This window comes from Hyperolius riggenbachi, chromosome 10 (genome assembly GCF_040937935.1).
Source record: "Hyperolius riggenbachi isolate aHypRig1 chromosome 10, aHypRig1.pri, whole genome shotgun sequence".
NCBI lineage: Eukaryota > Metazoa > Chordata > Amphibia > Anura > Hyperoliidae > Hyperolius > Hyperolius riggenbachi.
This window is the reverse complement of record NC_090655.1, coordinates 292,378,257-292,398,039: the sequence shown is the minus strand read 5'-3', so window position 1 is coordinate 292,398,039 and position 19,783 is coordinate 292,378,257. Positions and strand designations below refer to the sequence as shown.

General features: G+C 50.5%; 1 protein-coding gene across 1 annotated transcript in view; it reads left to right on the top strand.

The window, feature by feature from the left end:
* Positions 1 to 19,469, top strand: part of LOC137537303 (uncharacterized) — a 33,581-nt gene extending 14,112 nt beyond the window's left edge. The window contains exons 5-6 of the mRNA XM_068259379.1: positions 19,112 to 19,209; positions 19,320 to 19,469. Coding sequence (XP_068115480.1) covers positions 19,112 to 19,209; positions 19,320 to 19,469 — 248 coding nt within the window. The remainder of the gene's footprint in view (positions 1 to 19,111; positions 19,210 to 19,319) is intronic.
* The last annotated feature ends 314 nt before the right edge of the window (positions 19,470 to 19,783 follow it).

Genomic DNA, 19,783 nt, shown 5'->3' with positions numbered 1-19,783 from the left:
ACCCTATTACCTCTCATCTTATCCCTCAGCTCTCCTCACTACCTGTGCCCTGGACCCTATTCCCTCTCATCTTATCCCTCAGCTCTCCTCACTACCTGTGCCCTGGACCCTATTCCCTCTTATCCCTCAGCTCTCCTCACTACCTGTGCCCTGAACCCTATTCCCTCTAATCTCTCAGCTCTCCTCACTACCTGTGCCCTGGACCCTATTCCCTCTTATCCCTCAGCTCTCCTCACTACCTGTGCCCTGGACCCTATTCCCTCTCATCTTATCCCCCAGCTCTCCTCACTACCTGTGCCCTGGACCCTATTCCCTCTCATCCTATCCCCCAGCTCTCCTCACTACCTGTGCCCTGGACCCTATTCCCTCTCATCTTATCCCCCAGCTCTCCTCACTACCTGTGCCCTGGACCCTATTCCCTCTCATCTTATCCCTCAGCTCTCCTCACTCCCTGTGCCCTGGACCCTATTCCCTCTCATCTTATCCCTCAGCTCTCCTCACTACCTGTGCCCTGGACCCTATTCCCTCTCATCCTATCCCCCAGCTCTCCTCACTAACTGTGCCCTGGACCCTATTCCCTCTCATCTTATCCCTCAGCTCTCCTCACTACCTGTGCCCTGGACCCTATTCCCTCTCATCTTATCCCTCAGCTCTCCTCACTACCTGTGCCCTGGACCCTATTCCCTCTCATCTTATCCCTCAGCTCTCCTCACTACCTGTGCCCTGGACCCTATTACCTCTCATCTTATCCCTCAGCTCTCCTCACTACCTGTGCCCTGGACCCTATTCCCTCTTATCCCTCAGCTCTCCTCACTACCTGTGCCCTGAACCCTATTCCCTCTAATCTCTCAGCTCTCCTCACTACCTGTGCCCTGGACCCTATTCCCTCTTATCCCTCAGCTCTCCTCACTACCTGTGCCCTGGACCCTATTCCCTCTCATCTTATCCCTCAGCTCTCCTCACTACCTGTGCCCTGGACCCTATTCCCTCTCATCTTATCCCTCAGCTCTCCTCACTACCTGTGCCCTGGACCCTATTCCCTCTCATCTTATCCCTCAGCTCTCCTCACTACCTGTGCCCTGGACCCTATTCCCTCTCATCTTATCCCTCAGCTCTCCTCACTACCTGTGGCCTGGACCCTATTCCCTCTTATCCCTCAGCTCTCCTCACTACCTGTGCCCTGGACCCTATTCCCTCTCATCTTATCCCTCAGCTCTCCTCACTACCTGTGCCCTGGACCCTATTCCCTCTCATCTTATCCCTCAGCTCTCCTCACTACCTGTGCCCTGGACCCTATTCCCTCTCATCTTATCCCTCAGCTCTCCTCACTACCTGTGCCCTGGACCCTATTCCCTCTCATCTTATCCCCCAGCTCTCCTCACTACCTGTGCCCTGGACCCTATTCCCTCTAATCCCTTAGCTCTCCTCACTACCTGTGCCCTGGACCCTATTCCCTCTCATCTTATCACTCAGCTCTCCTCACTACCTGTGCCCTGGACCCTATTCCCTCTCATCCTATCCCTCAGCTCATCTCATCACCTGTGCCCTGGACCCTATTCCCTCTCATCCCTCAGCTCTCCTCACTACCTGTGCCCTGGACCCTATTCCCTCTCATCTTATCCCTCAGCTCTCCTCACTACCTGTGCCCTGGACCCTATTCCCTCTCATCTTATCCCTCAGCTCTCCTCACTACCTGCGCCCTGGACCATATTCCCTCTCATCCCTCAGCTCTCCTCACTACCTGTGCCCTGGACCCTATTCCCTCTAATCCCTCAACTCTCTTTACTACCTGTGCCCTGGACCTTATTCCCTCGAATCCCTCAACTCTCCTCACTACCTGTGCCCTGGTCCCTATTCCCTCTCATCTTATCCCTCAGCTCTTCTCACTACCTGTGCCCTGGACTCTATTCCCTCTCATCTTATCTCTGAGCTCTCCTCACTGCCTGTGCCCTGGACCCTATTTCCTCTCATCTTATCTCTGAGCTCTCCTCACTGCCTGTGCCCTGGACCCTATTTCCTCTCATCTTATCCCTCAGCTCTCCTCACTTCCTGTGCCCTGGACCCTATTCCCTCTCCTCTTATCCCTCAGCTCTCCTCACTACCTGTACCCTGGACCCTATTCCCTCTCATCTTATCCCTCAGCTCCCCTCACTACCTGTGCCCTGGACCCTATTCGCTCTCATCTTATCCCTCAGCTCTCCTCACTACCTCTGCCCTGGACCCTATTCCCTCTCATCTTATCCCTCAGCTCTCCTTACTACCTGTACCCTGGACCCTATTCCCTCTCATCTTATTCCTCAGCTCTCCTCACTACCTGTGCCCTGGACCCTATTCCCTCTCATCTTATCCCTCAGCTCTCCTCACTACCTGTGCCCTGGACCCTATTCCCTCTCATCTTATCCCTTAGCTCTCCTCACTACCTGTGCCCTGGACCCTATTCCCTCTAATCCCTCAGCTCTCCTCACTACCTGTGCCCTGGACCCTATTCCCTCTCATCTTATCCCCCTGCTCTCCTCACTGCCTGTGCCCTGGACCCTATTCCCTCTCATCTTATCCCTCAGCTCTCCTCACTACCTGTGCCCTGGACCCTATTCCCTCTAATCCCCCTGCTCTCCTCACTGCCTGTGCCCTGGACCCTATTCCCTCTCATCTTATCCCTCAGCTCTCCTCACTACCTGTGCCCTGGACCCTATTCCCTCTCATCTTATCCCTCAGCTCTCCTCACTACCTGTGCCCTGGACCCTATTCCCTCTCATCTTATCCCTCAGCTCTCCTCACTCCCTGTGCCCTGGACCCTATTCCCTCTCATCTTATCCCTCAGCTCTCCTCACTACCTGTGCCCTGGACCCTATTACCTCTCATCTTATCCCTCAGCTCTCCTCACTACCTGTGCCCTGGACCCTATTCCCTCTCATCTTATCCCTCAGCTCTCCTCACTACCTGTGCCCTGGACCCTATTCCCTCTTATCCCTCAGCTCTCCTCACTACCTGTGCCCTGAACCCTATTCCCTCTAATCTCTCAGCTCTCCTCACTACCTGTGCCCTGGACCCTATTCCCTCTTATCCCTCAGCTCTCCTCACTACCTGTGCCCTGGACTCTATTCCCTCTCATCTTATCCCCCAGCTCTCCTCACTACCTGTGCCCTGGACTCTATTCCCTCTCATCTTATCCCCCAGCTCTCCTCACTACCTGTGCCCTGGACCCTATTCCCTCTCATCCTATCCCCCAGCTCTCCTCGCTACCTGTGCCCTGGACCCTATTCCCTCTCATCCTATCTCCCAGCTATCCTCACTACCTGTGCCCTGGACTCTATTCCCTCTCATCTTATCCCTCAGTTCTCCTCACTACCTGTGCCCTGGACCCTATTCCCTCTCATCTTATCCCTCAGCTCTCCTCACTACCTGTGCCCTGGACCCTATTCCCTCTCATCTTATCCCTCAGCTCTCCTCACTACCTGTGCCCTGGACCCTATTCCCTCTCATCTTATCCCTCAGCTCTCCTTACTACCTGTGCCCTGGACCCTATTCCCTCTCATCTTATCCCTCATCTCTCCTCACTACCTGTGCCCTGGACCCTATTCCCTCTCATCTTATCCCCCAGCTCTCCTCACTACCTGTGCCCTGGACCCTATTCCCTCTAATCCCTTAGCTCTCCTCACTACCTGTGCCCTGGACCCTATTCCCTCTCATCCTATCCCCCAGCTCTCCTCACTACCTGTGCCCTTGACCCTATTCCCTCTCATCTTATCCCCCAGCTCTCCTCACTACCTGTGCCCTGGACCCTATTCCCTCTCATCTTATCCCTCAGCTCTCCTCACTACCTTTGCCCTGGACCCTATTCCCTCTCATCTTATCCCTCAGCTCTCCTCACTACCTGTGCCCTGGACCCTATTCCCTCTCATCTTATCCCCCTGCTCTCCTCACTGCCTGTGCCCTGGACCCTATTCCCTCTCATCTTATCCCTCAGCTCTCCTCACTACCTGTGCCCTGGACCCTAATCCCTCTAATCCCCCTGCTCTCCTCACTACCTGTGCCCTGGACCCTATTCCCTCTCATCTTATCCCTCAGCTCTCCTCACTCCCTGTGCCCTGGACCCTATTCCCTCTCATCTTATCCCTCAGCTCTCCTCACTCCCTGTGCCCTGGACCCTATTCCCTCTCATCTTATCCCTCAGCTCTCCTCACTCCCTGTGCCCTGGACCCTATTCCCTCTCATCTTATCCCTCAGCTCTCCTCACTACCTGTGCCCTGGACCCTATTCCCTCTCATCCTATCCCCCAGCTCTCCTCACTAACTGTGCCCTGGACCCTATTCCCTCTCATCTTATCCCTCAGCTCTCCTGACTACCTGTGCCCTGGACCCTATTCCCTCTCATCTTATCCCTCAGCTCTCCTCACTACCTGTGCCCTGGACCCTATTCCCTCTCATCTTATCCCTCAGCTCTCCTCACTACCTGTGCCCTGGACCCTATTACCTCTCATCTTATCCCTCAGCTCTCCTCACTACCTGTGCCCTGGACCCTATTCCCTCTCATCTTATCCCTCAGCTCTCCTCACTACCTGTGCCCTGGACCCTATTCCCTCTCATCTTATCCCTCAGCTCTCCTCACTACCTGTGCCCTGGACCCTATTCCCTCTCATCTTATCCCTCAGCTCTCCTCACTACCTGTGCCCTGGACCCTATTCCCTCTCATCTTATCCCCCAGCTCTCCTCACTACCTGTGCCCTGGACCCTATTCCCTCTAATCCCTTAGCTCTCCTCACTACCTGTGCCCTGGACCCTATTCCCTCTCATCTTATTACTCAGCTCTCCTCACTACCTGTGCCCTGGACCCTATTCCCTCTCATCCTATCCCCCAGCTCTCCTCACTACCTGTGCCCTGGACCCTATTCCCTCTCATCTTATCCCTCAGCTCTCCTCACTACCTGTGCCCTGGACCCTATTCCCTCTCATCTTATCCCTCAGCTCTCCTCACTACCTGTGCCCTGGACCCTATTCCCTCTCATCTTATCCCCCAGCTCTCCTCACTACCTGTGCCCTGGACCCTATTCCCTCTCATCTTATCCCTCAGCTCTCCTCACTACCTGTGCACTGGACCCTATTCCCTCTCATCTTATCCCCCAGCTCTCCTCACTACCTGTGCCCTGGACCCTATTCCCTCTCATCTTATCCCTCAGCTCTCATCACTACCTGTGCCCTGGACCCTATTCCCTCTCATCTTATCCCTCAGATCTCCTCACTACCTGTGCACTGGACCCTATTCCCTCTCATCTTATCCCTCAGCTCTCCTCACTACCTGTGCCCTGGACCCTATTCCCTCTAATCCCTTAGCTCTCCTCACTACCTGTGCCCTGGACCCTATTCCCTCTCATCTTATCCCTCAGCTCTCCTCACTACCTGTGCCCTGGACTCTAATCCCTCTCATCTTATCCCCCAGCTCTCCTCACTACCTGTGCCCTGGACCCTATTCCCTCTCATCTGATCCCTCAGCTCTCCTCACTACCTGTGCCCTGGACTCTATCCCCTCTCATCTTATCCCTCAGCTCTCCTCACTACCTGTGCCCTGGACCCTATTCCCTCTCATCTTATCCCTCAGCTCTCCTCACTACCTGTGCCCTGGACTCTATTCCCTCTCATCTTATCCCTCAGCTCTCCTCACTACCTGTGCCCTGGGCCCTATTCCCTCTAATCGCTCAGCTCTCCTCACTATCTGTGCCCTGGACCCTATTCCCTCTCATCTTATCCCTCAGCTCTCCTCACTACCTGTGCCCTGGACCCTATTCCCTCTCATCCCTCAGCTCTCCTCACTACCTGTGCCCTGGACCCTATTCCCTCTCATCTTATCCCCCAGCTCTCCTCACTACCTGTGCCCTGGACCCTATTCCCTCTCATCTTATCCCTCAGCTCTCCTCACTACCTGTGCCCTGGACTCTATTCCCTCTCATCTTATCCCTCAGCTCTCCTCACTACCTGTGCCCTGGGCCCTATTCCCTCTAATCTCTCAGCTCTCCTCACTATCTGTGCCCTGGACCCTATTCCCTCTCATCTTATCCCTCAGCTCTCCTCACTACCTGTGCCCTGGACCCTATTCCCTCTCATCCCTCAGCTCTCCTCACTACCTGTGCCCTGGACCCTATTCCCTCTCATCTTATCCCCCAGCTCTCCTCACTACCTGTGCCCTGGACCCTATTCCCTCTCATCTTATCACTCAGCTCTCCTCACTACCTGTTCCCTGGACTCTATTCCCTCTCATCCTATCCCCCAGCTCTCCTCACTACCTGTGCCCTGGACCCTATTCCCTCTCAACTTATCCCTCAGCTCTCCTCACTACCTGTTCCCTGGACTCTATTCCCTCTCATCTTATCCCTCAGCTCTCCTCACTACCTGTTCCCTGGACTCTATTCCCTCTCATCTTATCCCCCAGCTCTCCTCACTACCTTTGCCCTGGACTCTATTCCCTCTCATCTTATCCCCCAGCTCTCCTCACTACCTGTGCCCTTGACCCTATTCCCTCTCATCCCTCAGCTCTCCTCTCTACCTGTGCCCTGGACCCTATTCCCTCTCATCCCTCAGCTCTCCTCACTACCTGTGCCCTGGACCCTATTCCCTCTCATCTGTTCCCTTTAGCTCTCCTCACTACCTGTGCCCTGGACCCTATTCCCTCTCATCTTATCCCTCAGCTCTCCTCACTACCTGTGCCCTGGACTCTATTCCCTCTCATCTTATCCCTCAGCTCTCCTCACTACCTGTGCCCTGGGCCCTATTCCCTCTAATCGCTCAGCTCTCCTCACTATCTGTGCCCTGGACCCTTTTCCCTCTCATCTTATCCCTCAGCTCTCCTCACTACCTGTGCCCTGGACCCTATTCCCTCTCATCCCTCAGCTCTCCTCACTACCTGTGCCCTGGACCCTATTCCCTCTCATCTTATCCCCCAGCTCTCCTCACTACCTGTGCCCTGGACCCTATTCCCTCTCATCTTATCACTCAGCTATCCTCACTACCTGTTCCCTGGACTCTATTCCCTCTCATCCTATCCCCCAGCTCTCCTCACTACCTGTGCCCTGGACCCTATTCCCTCTCATCTTATCCCTCAGCTCTCCTCACTACCTGTTCCCTGTACTTTATTCCCTCTCATCTTATCCCTCAGCTCTCCTCACTACCTGTTCCCTGGACTCTATTCCCTCTCATCTTATCCCCCAGCTCTCCTCACTACCTGTGCCCTGGACTCTATTCCCTCTCATCTTATCCCCCAGCTCTCCTCACTATCTGTGCCCTGGACCCTATTCCCTCTCATCCTATCCCCCAGCTCTTCTCACTACCTGTGCCCTGGACCCTATTCCCTCTCATCCTATCCCCCAGCTCTCCTCACTACCTGTGCCCTGGACTCTATTCCCTCTCATCTTATCCCTCAGCTCTCCTCACTACCTGTGCCCTGGACACTATTCCCTCTCATTTTATCCCTCAGCTCTCCTCACTACCTGTGCCCTGGACCCTATTCCCTCTCACCTTATCCCTCAGCTCTCCTCACTACCTGTGCCCTGGACCCTATTCCCTCTCATCTTATCCCCCAGCTCTCCTCACTACCTGTGCCCTGGACCCTATTCCCTCTCATCTTATCCCTCAGCTCTCCTCACTACCTGTGCCCTGGACCCTATTCCCTCTCATCTTATCCCCAGCTCTCCTCACTACCTTTGCCCTGGACCCTATTCCCTCTCATCTTATCCCTCAGCTCTCCTAACTACCTGTGCCCTGGACTCTATTCCCTCTCATCTTATCCCCCAGCTCTCCTCACTACATGTGCCCTGGACTCTATTCCCTCTCATCTTATCCCTCAGCTCTCCTCACTACCTGTGCCCTGGACCCTATTCCCTCTCATCTTATCACTCAGCTCTCCTCACTACCTGTGCCCTGGACCCTATTCCCTCTCATCTTATCCCTCAGCTCTCCTCACTACCTGTTCCCTGGACTCTATTCCCTCTCATCTTATCCCCCAGCTCTCCTCACTACCTGTGCCCTGGACTCTATTCCCTCTCATCTTATCCCCCAGCTCTCCTCACTACCTGTGCCCTGGACCCTATTCCCTCTCATCCTATCCCCCAGCTCTTCTCACTACCTGGACCCTATTCCCTCTCATCTTATCCCTCAGCTCTCCTCACTACCTGTGCCCTGGACCCTATTCCCTCTCATCTTATCCCTCAGCTCTCCTCACTACCTGTGGCCTAGACCCTATTCCCTCTCATCCTATCCCCCAGCTCTCCTCACTACCTGTGCCCTGGACCCTATTCCCTCTCATCCTATCCCCCAGCTCTCCTCACTACCTGTGCCCTGGACCCTATTCCCTCTCATCTTATCCCCCAGCTCTCCTCACTACCTGTGCCCTGGACCCTATTCCCTCTCATCTTATCCCTCAGCTCTCCTCACTACCTGTGCCCTGGACCCTATTCCCTCTCATCTTATCCCTCAGCTCTCCTCACTACCTGTGCCCTGGACCCTATTCCCTCTCATCTTATCCCTCAGCTCTCCTCACTACCTGTACCCGGGACCCTATTCCCTCTCATCTTATCCCTCAGCTCTCCTCACTACCTGTGCCCTGGACCCTATTCCCTCTCATCCCTCAGCTCTCCTCACTACCAGTGCCCTGGACCCTATTCCTTTTCATCTTATCCCTCAGCTCTCCTCACTACCTGTGCCCTGGACCCTATTCCCTCTCATCCCTCAGCTCTCCTCACTACCTGTGCCCTGGACCCTATTCCCTCTCATCTTATCCCCCAGCTCTCCTCACTACCTGTGCCCTGGACCCTATTCCCTCTCATCTTATCCCCCAGCTCTCCTCACTACCTGTGCCCTGGACCCTATTCCCTCTCATCTGATCCCTCAGCTCTCCTCACTACCTGTGCCCTGGACTCTATCCCCTCTCATCTTATCCCTCAGCTCTCCTCACTACCTGTGCCCTGGACCCTATTCCCTCTCATCTTATCCCTCAGCTCTCCTCACTACCTGTGCCCTGGACCCTATTCCCTCTCATCTTATCCCTCAGCTCTCCTCACTACCTGTGCCCTGGACTCTATTCCCTCTCATCTTATCCCTCAGCTCTTCTCACTACCTGTGCCCTGGACCCTATTCCCTCTCATCTTATCCCTCAGCTCTCCTCACTACCTGTGCCCTGGACCCTATTCGCTCTCATCCCTCAGCTCTCCTCACTACCTGTGCCCTGGGCCCTATTCCCTCTCATCCCTCAGCTCTCCTCACTACCTGTGCCCTGGACCCTATTCCCTCTCATCTTATCCCCCAGTTCTCCTCACTACCTGTGCCCTGGACCCTATTCCCTCTCATCTGATCCCTCAGCTCTCCTCACTACCTGTGCCCTGGACTCTATCCCCTCTCATCTTATCCCTCAGCTCTCCTCACTACCTGTGCCCTGGACCCTATTCCCTCTCATCTTATCCCTCAGCTCTCCTCACTACCTGTGCCCTGGACCCTATTCCCTCTCATCTTATCCCTCAGCTCTCCTCACTACCTGTGCCCTGGACTCTATTCCCTCTCATCCCTCAGCTCTCCTCACTACCTGTACCCTGGGCCCTATTCCCTCTCATCTTATCACTCAGCTCTCCTCACTACCTGTGCCCTGGGCCCTATTCCCTCTAATCCCTCAGCTCTCCTCACTATCTGTGCCCTGGACCCTATTCCCTCTCATCTTATCCCTCAGCTCTCCTCACTACCTGTGCCCTGGACCCTATTCCCTCTCATCTTATCCCTTAGCTCTCCTCATTACCTGTGCCCTGGACCCCATTCCCTCTTATCCCTCAGCTCTCCTCACTACCTGTGCCCTGGACCCTATTCCCTCTCATCTTATCCCTCAGCTCTCCTCACTACCTGTGCCCTGGGCCCTACTCCCTCTCATCTTATCCCTCAGCTCTCCTCACTACCTGTGCCCTGGACCCTATTCCCTCTCATCTTATCCCTCCGCTCTCCTCACTACCTGTGCCCTGGGCCCTACTCCCTCTCATCTTATCCCTCAGCTCTCCTCACTACCTGTGCCCTGGACCCTATTCCCTCTCATCTTATCCCTCAGCTCTCCTCACTACCTGTGCCCTGGACCCTATTCCCTCTCATCTTATCCCTCAGCTCTCCTCACTACCTGTGCCCTGGACCCTATTCCCTCTCATCTTATCCCTCAGCTGTCCTCACTACCTGTGCCCTGTACCCTATTCCCTCTCATCTTATCCCTCAGCTCTCCTCACTACCTGTGCCCTGGACCCTATTCCCTCTCATCTTATCCCTCAGCTCTCCTCACTACCTGTGCCCTGGACCCTTTTCCCTCTCATCTTATCCCTCAGCTCTCCCCACTACCTGTGCCCTGGACCCTATTCCCTCTCATCTTATCCCTCAGCTCGCCTCACTACCTGTGCCCTGGACCCTATTCCCTTTCATCTTATCCCCCAGCCCTCCTCACTACCTGTGCCCTGGACCCTATTCCCTCTCATCTTATCCCTCAGCTCTCCCCACTACCTGTGCCCTGGACCCTTTTCCCTCTCATCTTATCCCTCAGCTCTCCTCACTACCTGTGCCCTGGACCTTATTCCCTCTCATCTTATCCCTCAGCTCTCCTCACTACCTGTGCCCTTGTCCCTATTCTACTCATCTCATCCCTCAGCTCTCCTCACTACCTGTGCCCTGTACCCTATTCCCTCTTATCCCTCAGCTCTCCTCACTATCTGTGCCCTGGACCCTATTCCCTCTCATCTTATCCCTCAGCTCTCCTCACTACCTGTGCCCTGGACCCTATTCCCTCTCATCTTATCCCCCAGCCCTCCTCACTACCTGTGCCCTGGACCCTATTCCCTCTCATCTTATCCCTCAGCTCTCCTCACTACCTGTGCCCTGGACCCTATTCCCTCTCATCTTATCCCTCAGCTCTCCTCACTACCTGTGCCCTGGACCCTATTCCCTCTCATCTTATCCCTCAGCTCTCCTCACTACCTGTGCCCTGGACCCTATTCCCTCTCATCTTATCCCTTAGTTCTCCTCACTACCTGTGCCCTGGACCCTATTCCCTCTCATCCCTCAGCTCTCCCCACTACCTGTGCCCTGGACCCTATTCCCTCTCATCTTATCCCTCAGCTCGCCTCACTACCTGTGCCCTGGACCCTATTCCCTTTCATCTTATCCCCCAGCCCTCCTCACTACCTGTGCCCTGGACCCTATTCCCTCTCATCTTATCCCTCAGCTCTCCCCACTACCTGTGCCCTGGACCCTTTTCCCTCTCATCTTATCCCTCAGCTCTCCTCACTACCTGTGCCCTGGACCTTATTCCCTCTCATCTTATCCCTCAGCTCTCCTCACTACCTGTGCCCTGGTCCCTATTCTACTCATCTCATCCCTCAGCTCTCCTCACTACCTGTGCCCTGTACCCTATTCCCTCTTATCCCTCAGGTCTCCTCACTATCTGTGCCCTGGACCCTATTCCCTCTCATCTTATCCCTCAGCTCTCCTCACTACCTGTGCCCTGGACCCTATTCCCTCTCATCCCTCAGCTCTCCTCACTACCTGTGCCCTGGACCCTATTCCCCCTCATCCCTCAGCTCTCCTCACTACCTGTGCCCTGGACCCTATTCCCTCTCCACTTATCCCTCAGCACTACTCACTACCTGTGCCCTGGACCCTATTCCCTTTAATCTTATCCTTCAGCTCTCCTCAGCATTCATAACACCACTGATCAAAGAACGTTTATTGGACCCTACAGCCCTCTCTAACTGCCATCCAGTCTCACTACTTCCAATCTGCTGTTCAGAACTCTGAGTGTCTGCTAACTCTCTGTTGGACCCCCTCCAGTCTGTCTTCTGCCCTCAGCATTCCACAGAAATGGTCCTCACTAAGGTTGCTAATGACCTCCTAGTGGCAAAATCCAAATGCGAGTTTTCTGTTGTAGTGTTCCCCAATCTATCTTCTGTGTTTGACACTGTTCATCATCCTTTGCTTCTCCAGACCCTCTGGACACTGGATGTCAGAACATTTCTGGATCCACTCTTGCCTGTCTGGAAGTTCCTTCACCGTTTCCTACCCCAATACTAACTCCTCTTTGTAACGTCACCCGCCAACCCCATCTTATCATGATACAGTTGCCATTCAGTTCTCATCCACTAGGAGGCTGCTGAAGGCAATTGCACTGTGAGTGAAGTTCACGTTTAAGATTGGATGATGTGCCCATATATGTGACAATCTTCTTTGTGTATACAATCAGTAAAAATTATTGATTGTGAGTTGGAAATCAGGTATATTGCTTCCACCACTCTACAGATTGAAATGAGGCGGAAATATGTCAGAACTATCTATTCTTAAGAGGAAGAAAACCGTTATTTGTAACCTTACTAGCAGACCAAACAGTTTATAAAGATAAAGAATGCGGTAGTGCTTCTCTTCTGAGCACCGAGATCTGGCATGGATAAGGAATAATCCGGCAACAAGGGCAAAAACTGCAACAATTACATTGTTAATGTATTAGAAAATAATACACGGGAATACACATTAAAATTCCAAAAAGTATACCTAGCGGTTGAACAGAGGATGTGGTTGAAAGAAATAAGCAGAGAAGAGAAAATTAGGATCATTGTCTGAAAAGTTTAAAATACCGTAGTAGGCTGAATCCAATAAGTGGTGACGTCTTTGTTCGTAATAATCCAAAGTGTTGCATTTGGCCAGTGTCCTGCCGGTCTGTTGGTTGAAGGAATGCGACAAACGGGTGATGGACTAAGGACCATGGGCAGAGTAGATCAATGGATTTTACGCCCTTTGTAGCTGGGAGTGACTATGAGAAGCAAAGTGCAGCCTTGCTGTAATTGGAGCTGGAGGGCAGGAGAGAAATCTGGCAGAATATCTGTTGGGGCAATTTCTCAGTGCACCTAAGTCCTATCCATAAATGGATTGCATATTTACATTCAGTAAGGCATTATGAATCCACACATCTGAAACATGAGTGTTCTACCATAAAATATTAATGAGAACGTTCATTTTTCAGTGGCTCGTTGTGTGATTTGCATGAGAAACCCCTCCGAGTTTGTGTCAGACTCAGAAAACCATGAAATACAGGTGAAACCTGAGAAATTACAATATCATTCAACAACAACAACAACAACAAATAACATTTGTAAAGCGCTTTTCTCCCGTGGGACTCAAAGCGCATAAGCATGGCTCAGACCATCGTGGTACAGAGGAAGAAATTTTATAAATCTGGAAATGCCAGGCTAAACAGGTGGCTTTTCAGTCTGGATTTGAATAGCTCCAGGGATGGTGCTGTCTTTACTGGGTGTGGTAGGGAGTTCCAGAGAGTAGGGGCAGCATGGCAGAAGGCTCTATCTCCAGATTTTTTGAGGTGCACTCTGGGAGTGACCAAGTTTATAGAACTTGCTGATCTGAGGTTGTGAGAGGTGTGGTGCAGCTTCAGCAAGTCCTTCATGTATCCAGGGCCTAGACTGTGCAGGGATTTGAATGTCAGCAGTCCAATCTTGAAGAGTATTCTCCATTCTACTGGTAGCCAGTGCAGTGAGCGAAGGATCGGTGTAATATGACAGTGGCGAGGCTGGTTTGTTAGCAATCTGGCAGCAGAATTCTGCACTAATTGCAGGCGGCGCAGGTCCTTTTTGGGGAGGCCAACATAAAGGGCATTGCAGTAGTCCAGACGTGATGTGATGAAGGCGTGGACTAGGGTTGGAAGATCCTCTGGGGGAATCAGATGTTTAATCTTTGCAATGTTCTTCAGATGAAAGAAGGAGGATTTAACTACAGATGAAATTTGGTTTCTGAAACTCAATTCCCCATCGATTAGTACGCCAAGGCTGCGCACAAAGTTGGAGCTGTTTATGTCTGAATTCCCAATCCTGATTGGTGTTGCTTTAGGATAGAGCTGTTTTGATGGCGGGCACTGGCTTTGGACAAACAGGACCTCAGTTTTGTCAGCATTCAGTTTCAACCAGTTATCATTCATCCATGCCTGTAGCTCAGCTAAGCAAGAGTTTATTTTTGGGGTAGGGTCTGTTCCACCAGGTTTGAAGGACAGGTATAGCTGTGTGTCATCGGCGTAGCAGTGGTACGTCAGGCCATGTCGTTGGATAAGTGTGCCGAGTGGCAACATGTAGATTGCAAACAGCAGAGGGGATAGGATTGATCCTTGTGGCACTCCGAATTGTAGAGGTGCAGGTTTGGACATTATGGGTCCTAGGGATACTCTCTGTGTTCTGTCAGTCAGGAATGATCTGAACCACTGGAGGACTGATCCACTGATGCCACAGTACTCCTGCAGTCTGTTAAGCAGGATTTCATGGTCAACTGTATCAAAAGCCGCTGAGAGATCCAACAGGATTAGGATGGAGCATTCCCCTCTGTCCCTTGCCATGAGCAGATCGTTGCAGACTTGGATGAGGGCTGTTTCACAGCTGTGGTGTTTCTTAAAGCCAGATTGTAGAGGGTCCAGGATGTTGTTTACTGACAGCCAGGTTTCAAGTTGCAGATAGACAGCCTTTTCAATAACTTTACCTAAGAAGGGGAGGTTGGAGACAGGTCTGTAGCTGCTCATAGCATCTGGATCCATGGAAGGTTTTTTAAGAAGGGGCTTGATGATTCCTTCTTTTAGAGAGGTAGGAAACCTCCCTGCTTGTAGAGAGCAATTTACTATTTTGTGAAATGCTGGACCAAGCAGGTCAGGGCATTTCAGCATATGTTTAGTTGGTCCAGGGTCCAGGTCGCAGGTTGTCTGGCGGAGGCGACGGAGGATGTCTGAGATCTCTTCCACACTAATACTTTTGAAGTCAGTCCAGGGTGTTAGGTTGTTTTTGCAGCTATTTCCAGGAGTTGCATGAGTCTTGGGTGCTGTGGATTGAATGAGAGACCGAATGGAGGATACTTTGTCAGCAAAGTAGCACGCAAATTTCTCACATAGCTCCTTTGAGGGAGTTATAGTAGGTTTTAGACAGGATGGGTTACATAGTCTATCAACTGTGCGGAATAGTTGGGCTGGTCTGTTGGCGGCCTTTGCGATCTCCTGTGATAGGTAGAAGGATTTTTTCTTGGTGATCGCATTTTGGTAGTTTTCCAGGTGAGAGACAAGGGTGTGTTTATCTTTTGAATTCTGGGATTTTCGCCACTTCCTTTCTAGTCTGCGCACTTCTTTCTTCATGTCCTTTAGTGAGCTGTCAAACCACCGTGCATGGTGAAGTGGTGTAGATCGTTTGATGCGAACTGGAGCGAGGGCGTCATAGGCAGATGACACTGCATGGTTGTAAATCAGGACCATGGAGTCTGGGTCTGCGCAATGATTGGTTAATGCGTCGAAGTTGAGGATATTCTGAACGTGCTGGGGTGAGACATCTTTCAGTGAACGGTATTTTATGAGTTCTTTCCCTCTGTGTTTTATCGCTGGTGCTGTCAGAGAGAAGTGGATGGTGTGGTGGTCTGACCATACCACTGGGTTTATATCCATGTGTGATATTAAAAGTCCGGAATGAAATATAAGATCCAGGGTGTGCCCTTTCGTATGGGTGGGGAGGTTGACAGCTTGAGAGAGACCCAGTTCATTCATTATGAGAAGTAGTTCACTTCCTAGGTGGGAGTCGTGATCATCCACCCATGCATTGAAGTCTCCCATTTCTTTCAATAATTCAGCTTAAAAGGGGAAACTAATAGGAACCCTTTGCAGGTGTTTTGGATGAATTTGCTGATTAGAGTCGGACACTTTGAGCCGAGAATATGGAACATTTTCACAACATTGTAATAGTCTGAGATTTTGATTATTATTTTTATTATTATTATTATTATTATTATTTTTTTTTTTTTGTGGTGGGAGGGGGGTCCTATTTCCCCCCCCCCCCCCCCTCTTACTCCACAGCTAGCCTCATCCCTGTACTAACATCACTATTTAACCTAGCCCTCCCCACTGGCATTTTTCCATCCTCACTCAAAAAAAGGCTGTTGTAACACCACTACTTAAAGGATACCCGAGGTGACATGAGACAGACATGGGTGAGGCACACAAATAACTAGGCTGTGTTCCTTTTTTTCTTTATCTGCCTGAAAGAGTTAAATATCAGGTATGTAAGTGGCTGACTCAGTCCTGACTCAGACAGGAAGTGACTACAGTGTGACCCTCACTGATAAGACATTCCAACTATAAAACACTTTCCTAGCAGAAAATGGCTTCTGGGAGCAGGAAAGAGATAAAAAGGGTCAATCGTTCATAGATTTTAGCTCTGGCATACTTCAATGAATGTGTCATTGAGCAAAAACAAAAAAACAGTTAACATTTAAAAAGTAGATTTAAACAGAAAATAAAACTGTGGACTATCTTAAAGAACAAGTGACACTCATGCTAACCTAGAAATAAAAAACACATATATAAGTAAATACTACTTCTACTTACATAACAGATGTATTGTGCTATCCACGTACTGATTCCTGTGAATTTTATAAAGGAAAAGCAGAAAATTCTATTCAAGGCAGTGGCCATCTTGCCAAGCTAATGCTGACGTCATATCCTCCCTGACTTTTGTTTTCCCCCCTCCCTTCTCTTGCTCATTGTGTATTCATTAGCTGCCCTCCTCCCAGAGTCTTCAGACACTCCCACTGAGGTGTATTCTAGGAACTGCAAAGTCAAAAGCGGAAGAGAGGTCTAGGAGGTTAAGAATAAGCATAGATTCAGATTTTACTATAACAAGATTATACTGTATCATTGTATCATTATATGTGCCATGTTTATTTTTCTTATTGTGCAGCGTGCTTAGCTGTTACGCTTGGTGGTATATCCTCTACAGTCAGTACGTAGCGTATTTCCTGACGAGGAGGAGGTACACACGCTAGCACAAGGGACCAGGATATCCCCAGTTTAGTGGAGGAGAGGACTGGCTCCAACAGGAGTTGTGGCGCACAGAGCAGGCGTAGATCCGAACAGCCACAAACAATACTTTCACTGTAATGGCTCAGCGCAGGGTAGCGCTGAGCACATAAACCACAACTCAGAAGGTCAGGACAGGTAACGGAATGAACGTTTGATAACTAGTCACTGCATAAGTGACAGCAAACGTCCAAGACAAGACAGACTGGAATGGGGCAGCCAATGCGAATGCAGCGGTGGCGTGCCTCACAAGAACCGGACAGAATAGTCAGGAAATAGGATCAAAGAAGACAGACGTAATACACACAAATATAATATAGGTATGATTTCCTAGCGTATTACGATTACAGCTATCAATGAACTACAAACGACTGCCGCGTACATTTGAAATCGGCGCCGGTAGACTTGGGCGCAGGATACAGCGGTATATAGCTGATCCTGCTTCTGCACAAGTCCGGGCCGATTTAATTCCTATTCCCCCTCCAGGCCGACATCGATAGTGGGGGAATGAAATAATTCGGCTTCCAGCGATTGCTAGAGGCCGAATTATTATGTTTTTAAGCAACTTCGGCTCCGTCTTCTGACGGAGCCGACGTTACTCACTGAGCGCTTCAATAGGAATGATTCCTATTGAAGTCTATGGAGGCGCCGGCTGCGCCCAAATCTAGCAGCGCTGAAAAGCACTGCTCCGCGACTGACTGACATATGTATATATCGGCAATAAACCGATATATGACATAAGCAAGGAACACTGACTAAGAACTGAAGCAGGACTGAACTGAGCTAGCACGGGTGATCACGATACGCGCAACCTACCAAAACGTGCTGAAAACTAACTAACTGACTGAAACACAGGATATAACAGTTCGTGTACGTATATATCAGCGATACTGATGTATTAACGTAACACGAATACAAGGAAAATAACAAACGTGCTAGTATGCGTATATATCGGCGATGAACCAATATATGACACAAGACAAGCAAAGCAACAACTTCTGGTAACAAGAGCAGGACTAGGAGGACTCGCTGACCCCTTCGCAGGAGTCAGTGCAGTCCACACGGACTACGAACGAGGTGGGAGCCGCACAGAGTAACAGACAGAATCTGAGACTATGGTAGCCCAGGGAGCCCTGCAGGAAGCAGTTCTTTATACTGAGGTCATCCAATGGGAGCAGACATGCAGATTCCCACACAAGTGAATGGTAATTAATCACAGGCTGACAGCAGGAAAAGGCAGACAATGATATGCAGCCTGCAAGAAAGGGATTGCCACTCCATTGCAGCAGACAATATTTGTCCTCACCAAAGCATATTAAACCGTCATTAACCTCAGAGCGACTGCAGATGGAATCAATGCTCAGTGTGCACGCAAGCAAAACTATGCGAGCAAATGCACGCAAAGAAATCAAAAACGGCTTGTCTTCAGTGAAACTGCAGCCAGCAGTACATACTGCAGAAGTGATCATAACATTAGAAATATGTTTGAGTTTTACAGGTTCTCCATCATCTGATAATCACATAGAGACAATGTATTCAGTCAGTGTGTGTGTTTCCTACAGATGTATCCAGTACCAGAAACTCACCAGAGAGATGTACAGGTCCTCTTTATTCCCAGGATTGTCCACCTAGATCCCCCATCATCTGATAATCACATAGAGACAATGTATTCAGTCAGAGTGTGTGTTTTTTCAGATGTATCCAGTAACAGAAGCCCACCAGAGAGATGTACAGGTCCTCTTTATTCCCAGGATTGTCCACCTAGATCCCCCATCATCTGATAATCACATAGAGACAATGTATTCAGTCAGTGTGTGTGTTTCCTACAGATGTATCCAGTACCAGAAACCCACCAGAGAGATGTACAGGTCCTCTTTATTCCCAGGATTGTCCACCTAGATCCCCCATCATCTGATAATCACATAGAGACAATGTATTCAGTCAGTGTGTGTGTTTCCTACAGATGTATCCAGTAACAGAAGCCCACCAGAAAGATGTACAGGTCCTCTTTATTCCCAGGATTGCCCACCTAGATCCCCCATCATCTGATAATCACATAGAGACAATGTATTCAGTCAGTGTGTGTGTGTTTCCTACAGATGTATCCAGTAACAGAAACCCACCAGAGAGATGTACAGGTCCTCTTTATTCCAAGGATTGTCCACCTAGATCCCCCATCATCTGATAATCACATAGAGACAATGTATTCAGTCAGTGTGTGTGTTTCCTACAGATGTATCCGGTAACAGAAACCCACCAGAGAGATGTACAGGTCCTCTTTATTCCCAGGATTGTCCACAGGGAGGTCACACCAGCCCCCACTATTATCAGGTAGGTGGGACTGAGGGTCCCCAGAGATTGCAAACTGTGCTACATTCTTTTCCTTCTGCATATGTTATGTGGGTTCACAATTCAACTTGGCTTTCACTTTGTAAACTTAGGATGAAAAACCGATACATGTAAGTGCTGTGGATAAAGAGGAAGAAGAAGAGACGTATGTGAGGAGTGATCAGCAGTCTATGGAGGAGGGTGACATGATGAGGACAAGTAAAGAGGAGGACAATGTTACAGAGGGCAGAACAGGTGAGTAATCAGCAGTAATATAGAATAAATGTGTATGTATATTGCTGGTGTGGCTGTATTGCTGCTCACAGACTGGCCATGTTAGGAGCTGTTATTTGAACTCATTAGATATGGTGATTGTGTTTGGTGACAGCTTACTAACAATAACAGTACAGACACCCTGATTGGAGTTCCCTGTTCTGATCTGTGGAGAGGGGAGGGGATGATGGAGGGAGAAGCATCCGGCTACATCTCACAGCAGCAATACAATGCTGATCAGCCGAGGACTTTCCAACTGTGACAGCCACTAAATTGTCACATGTAGCTATAATCACCGATCATT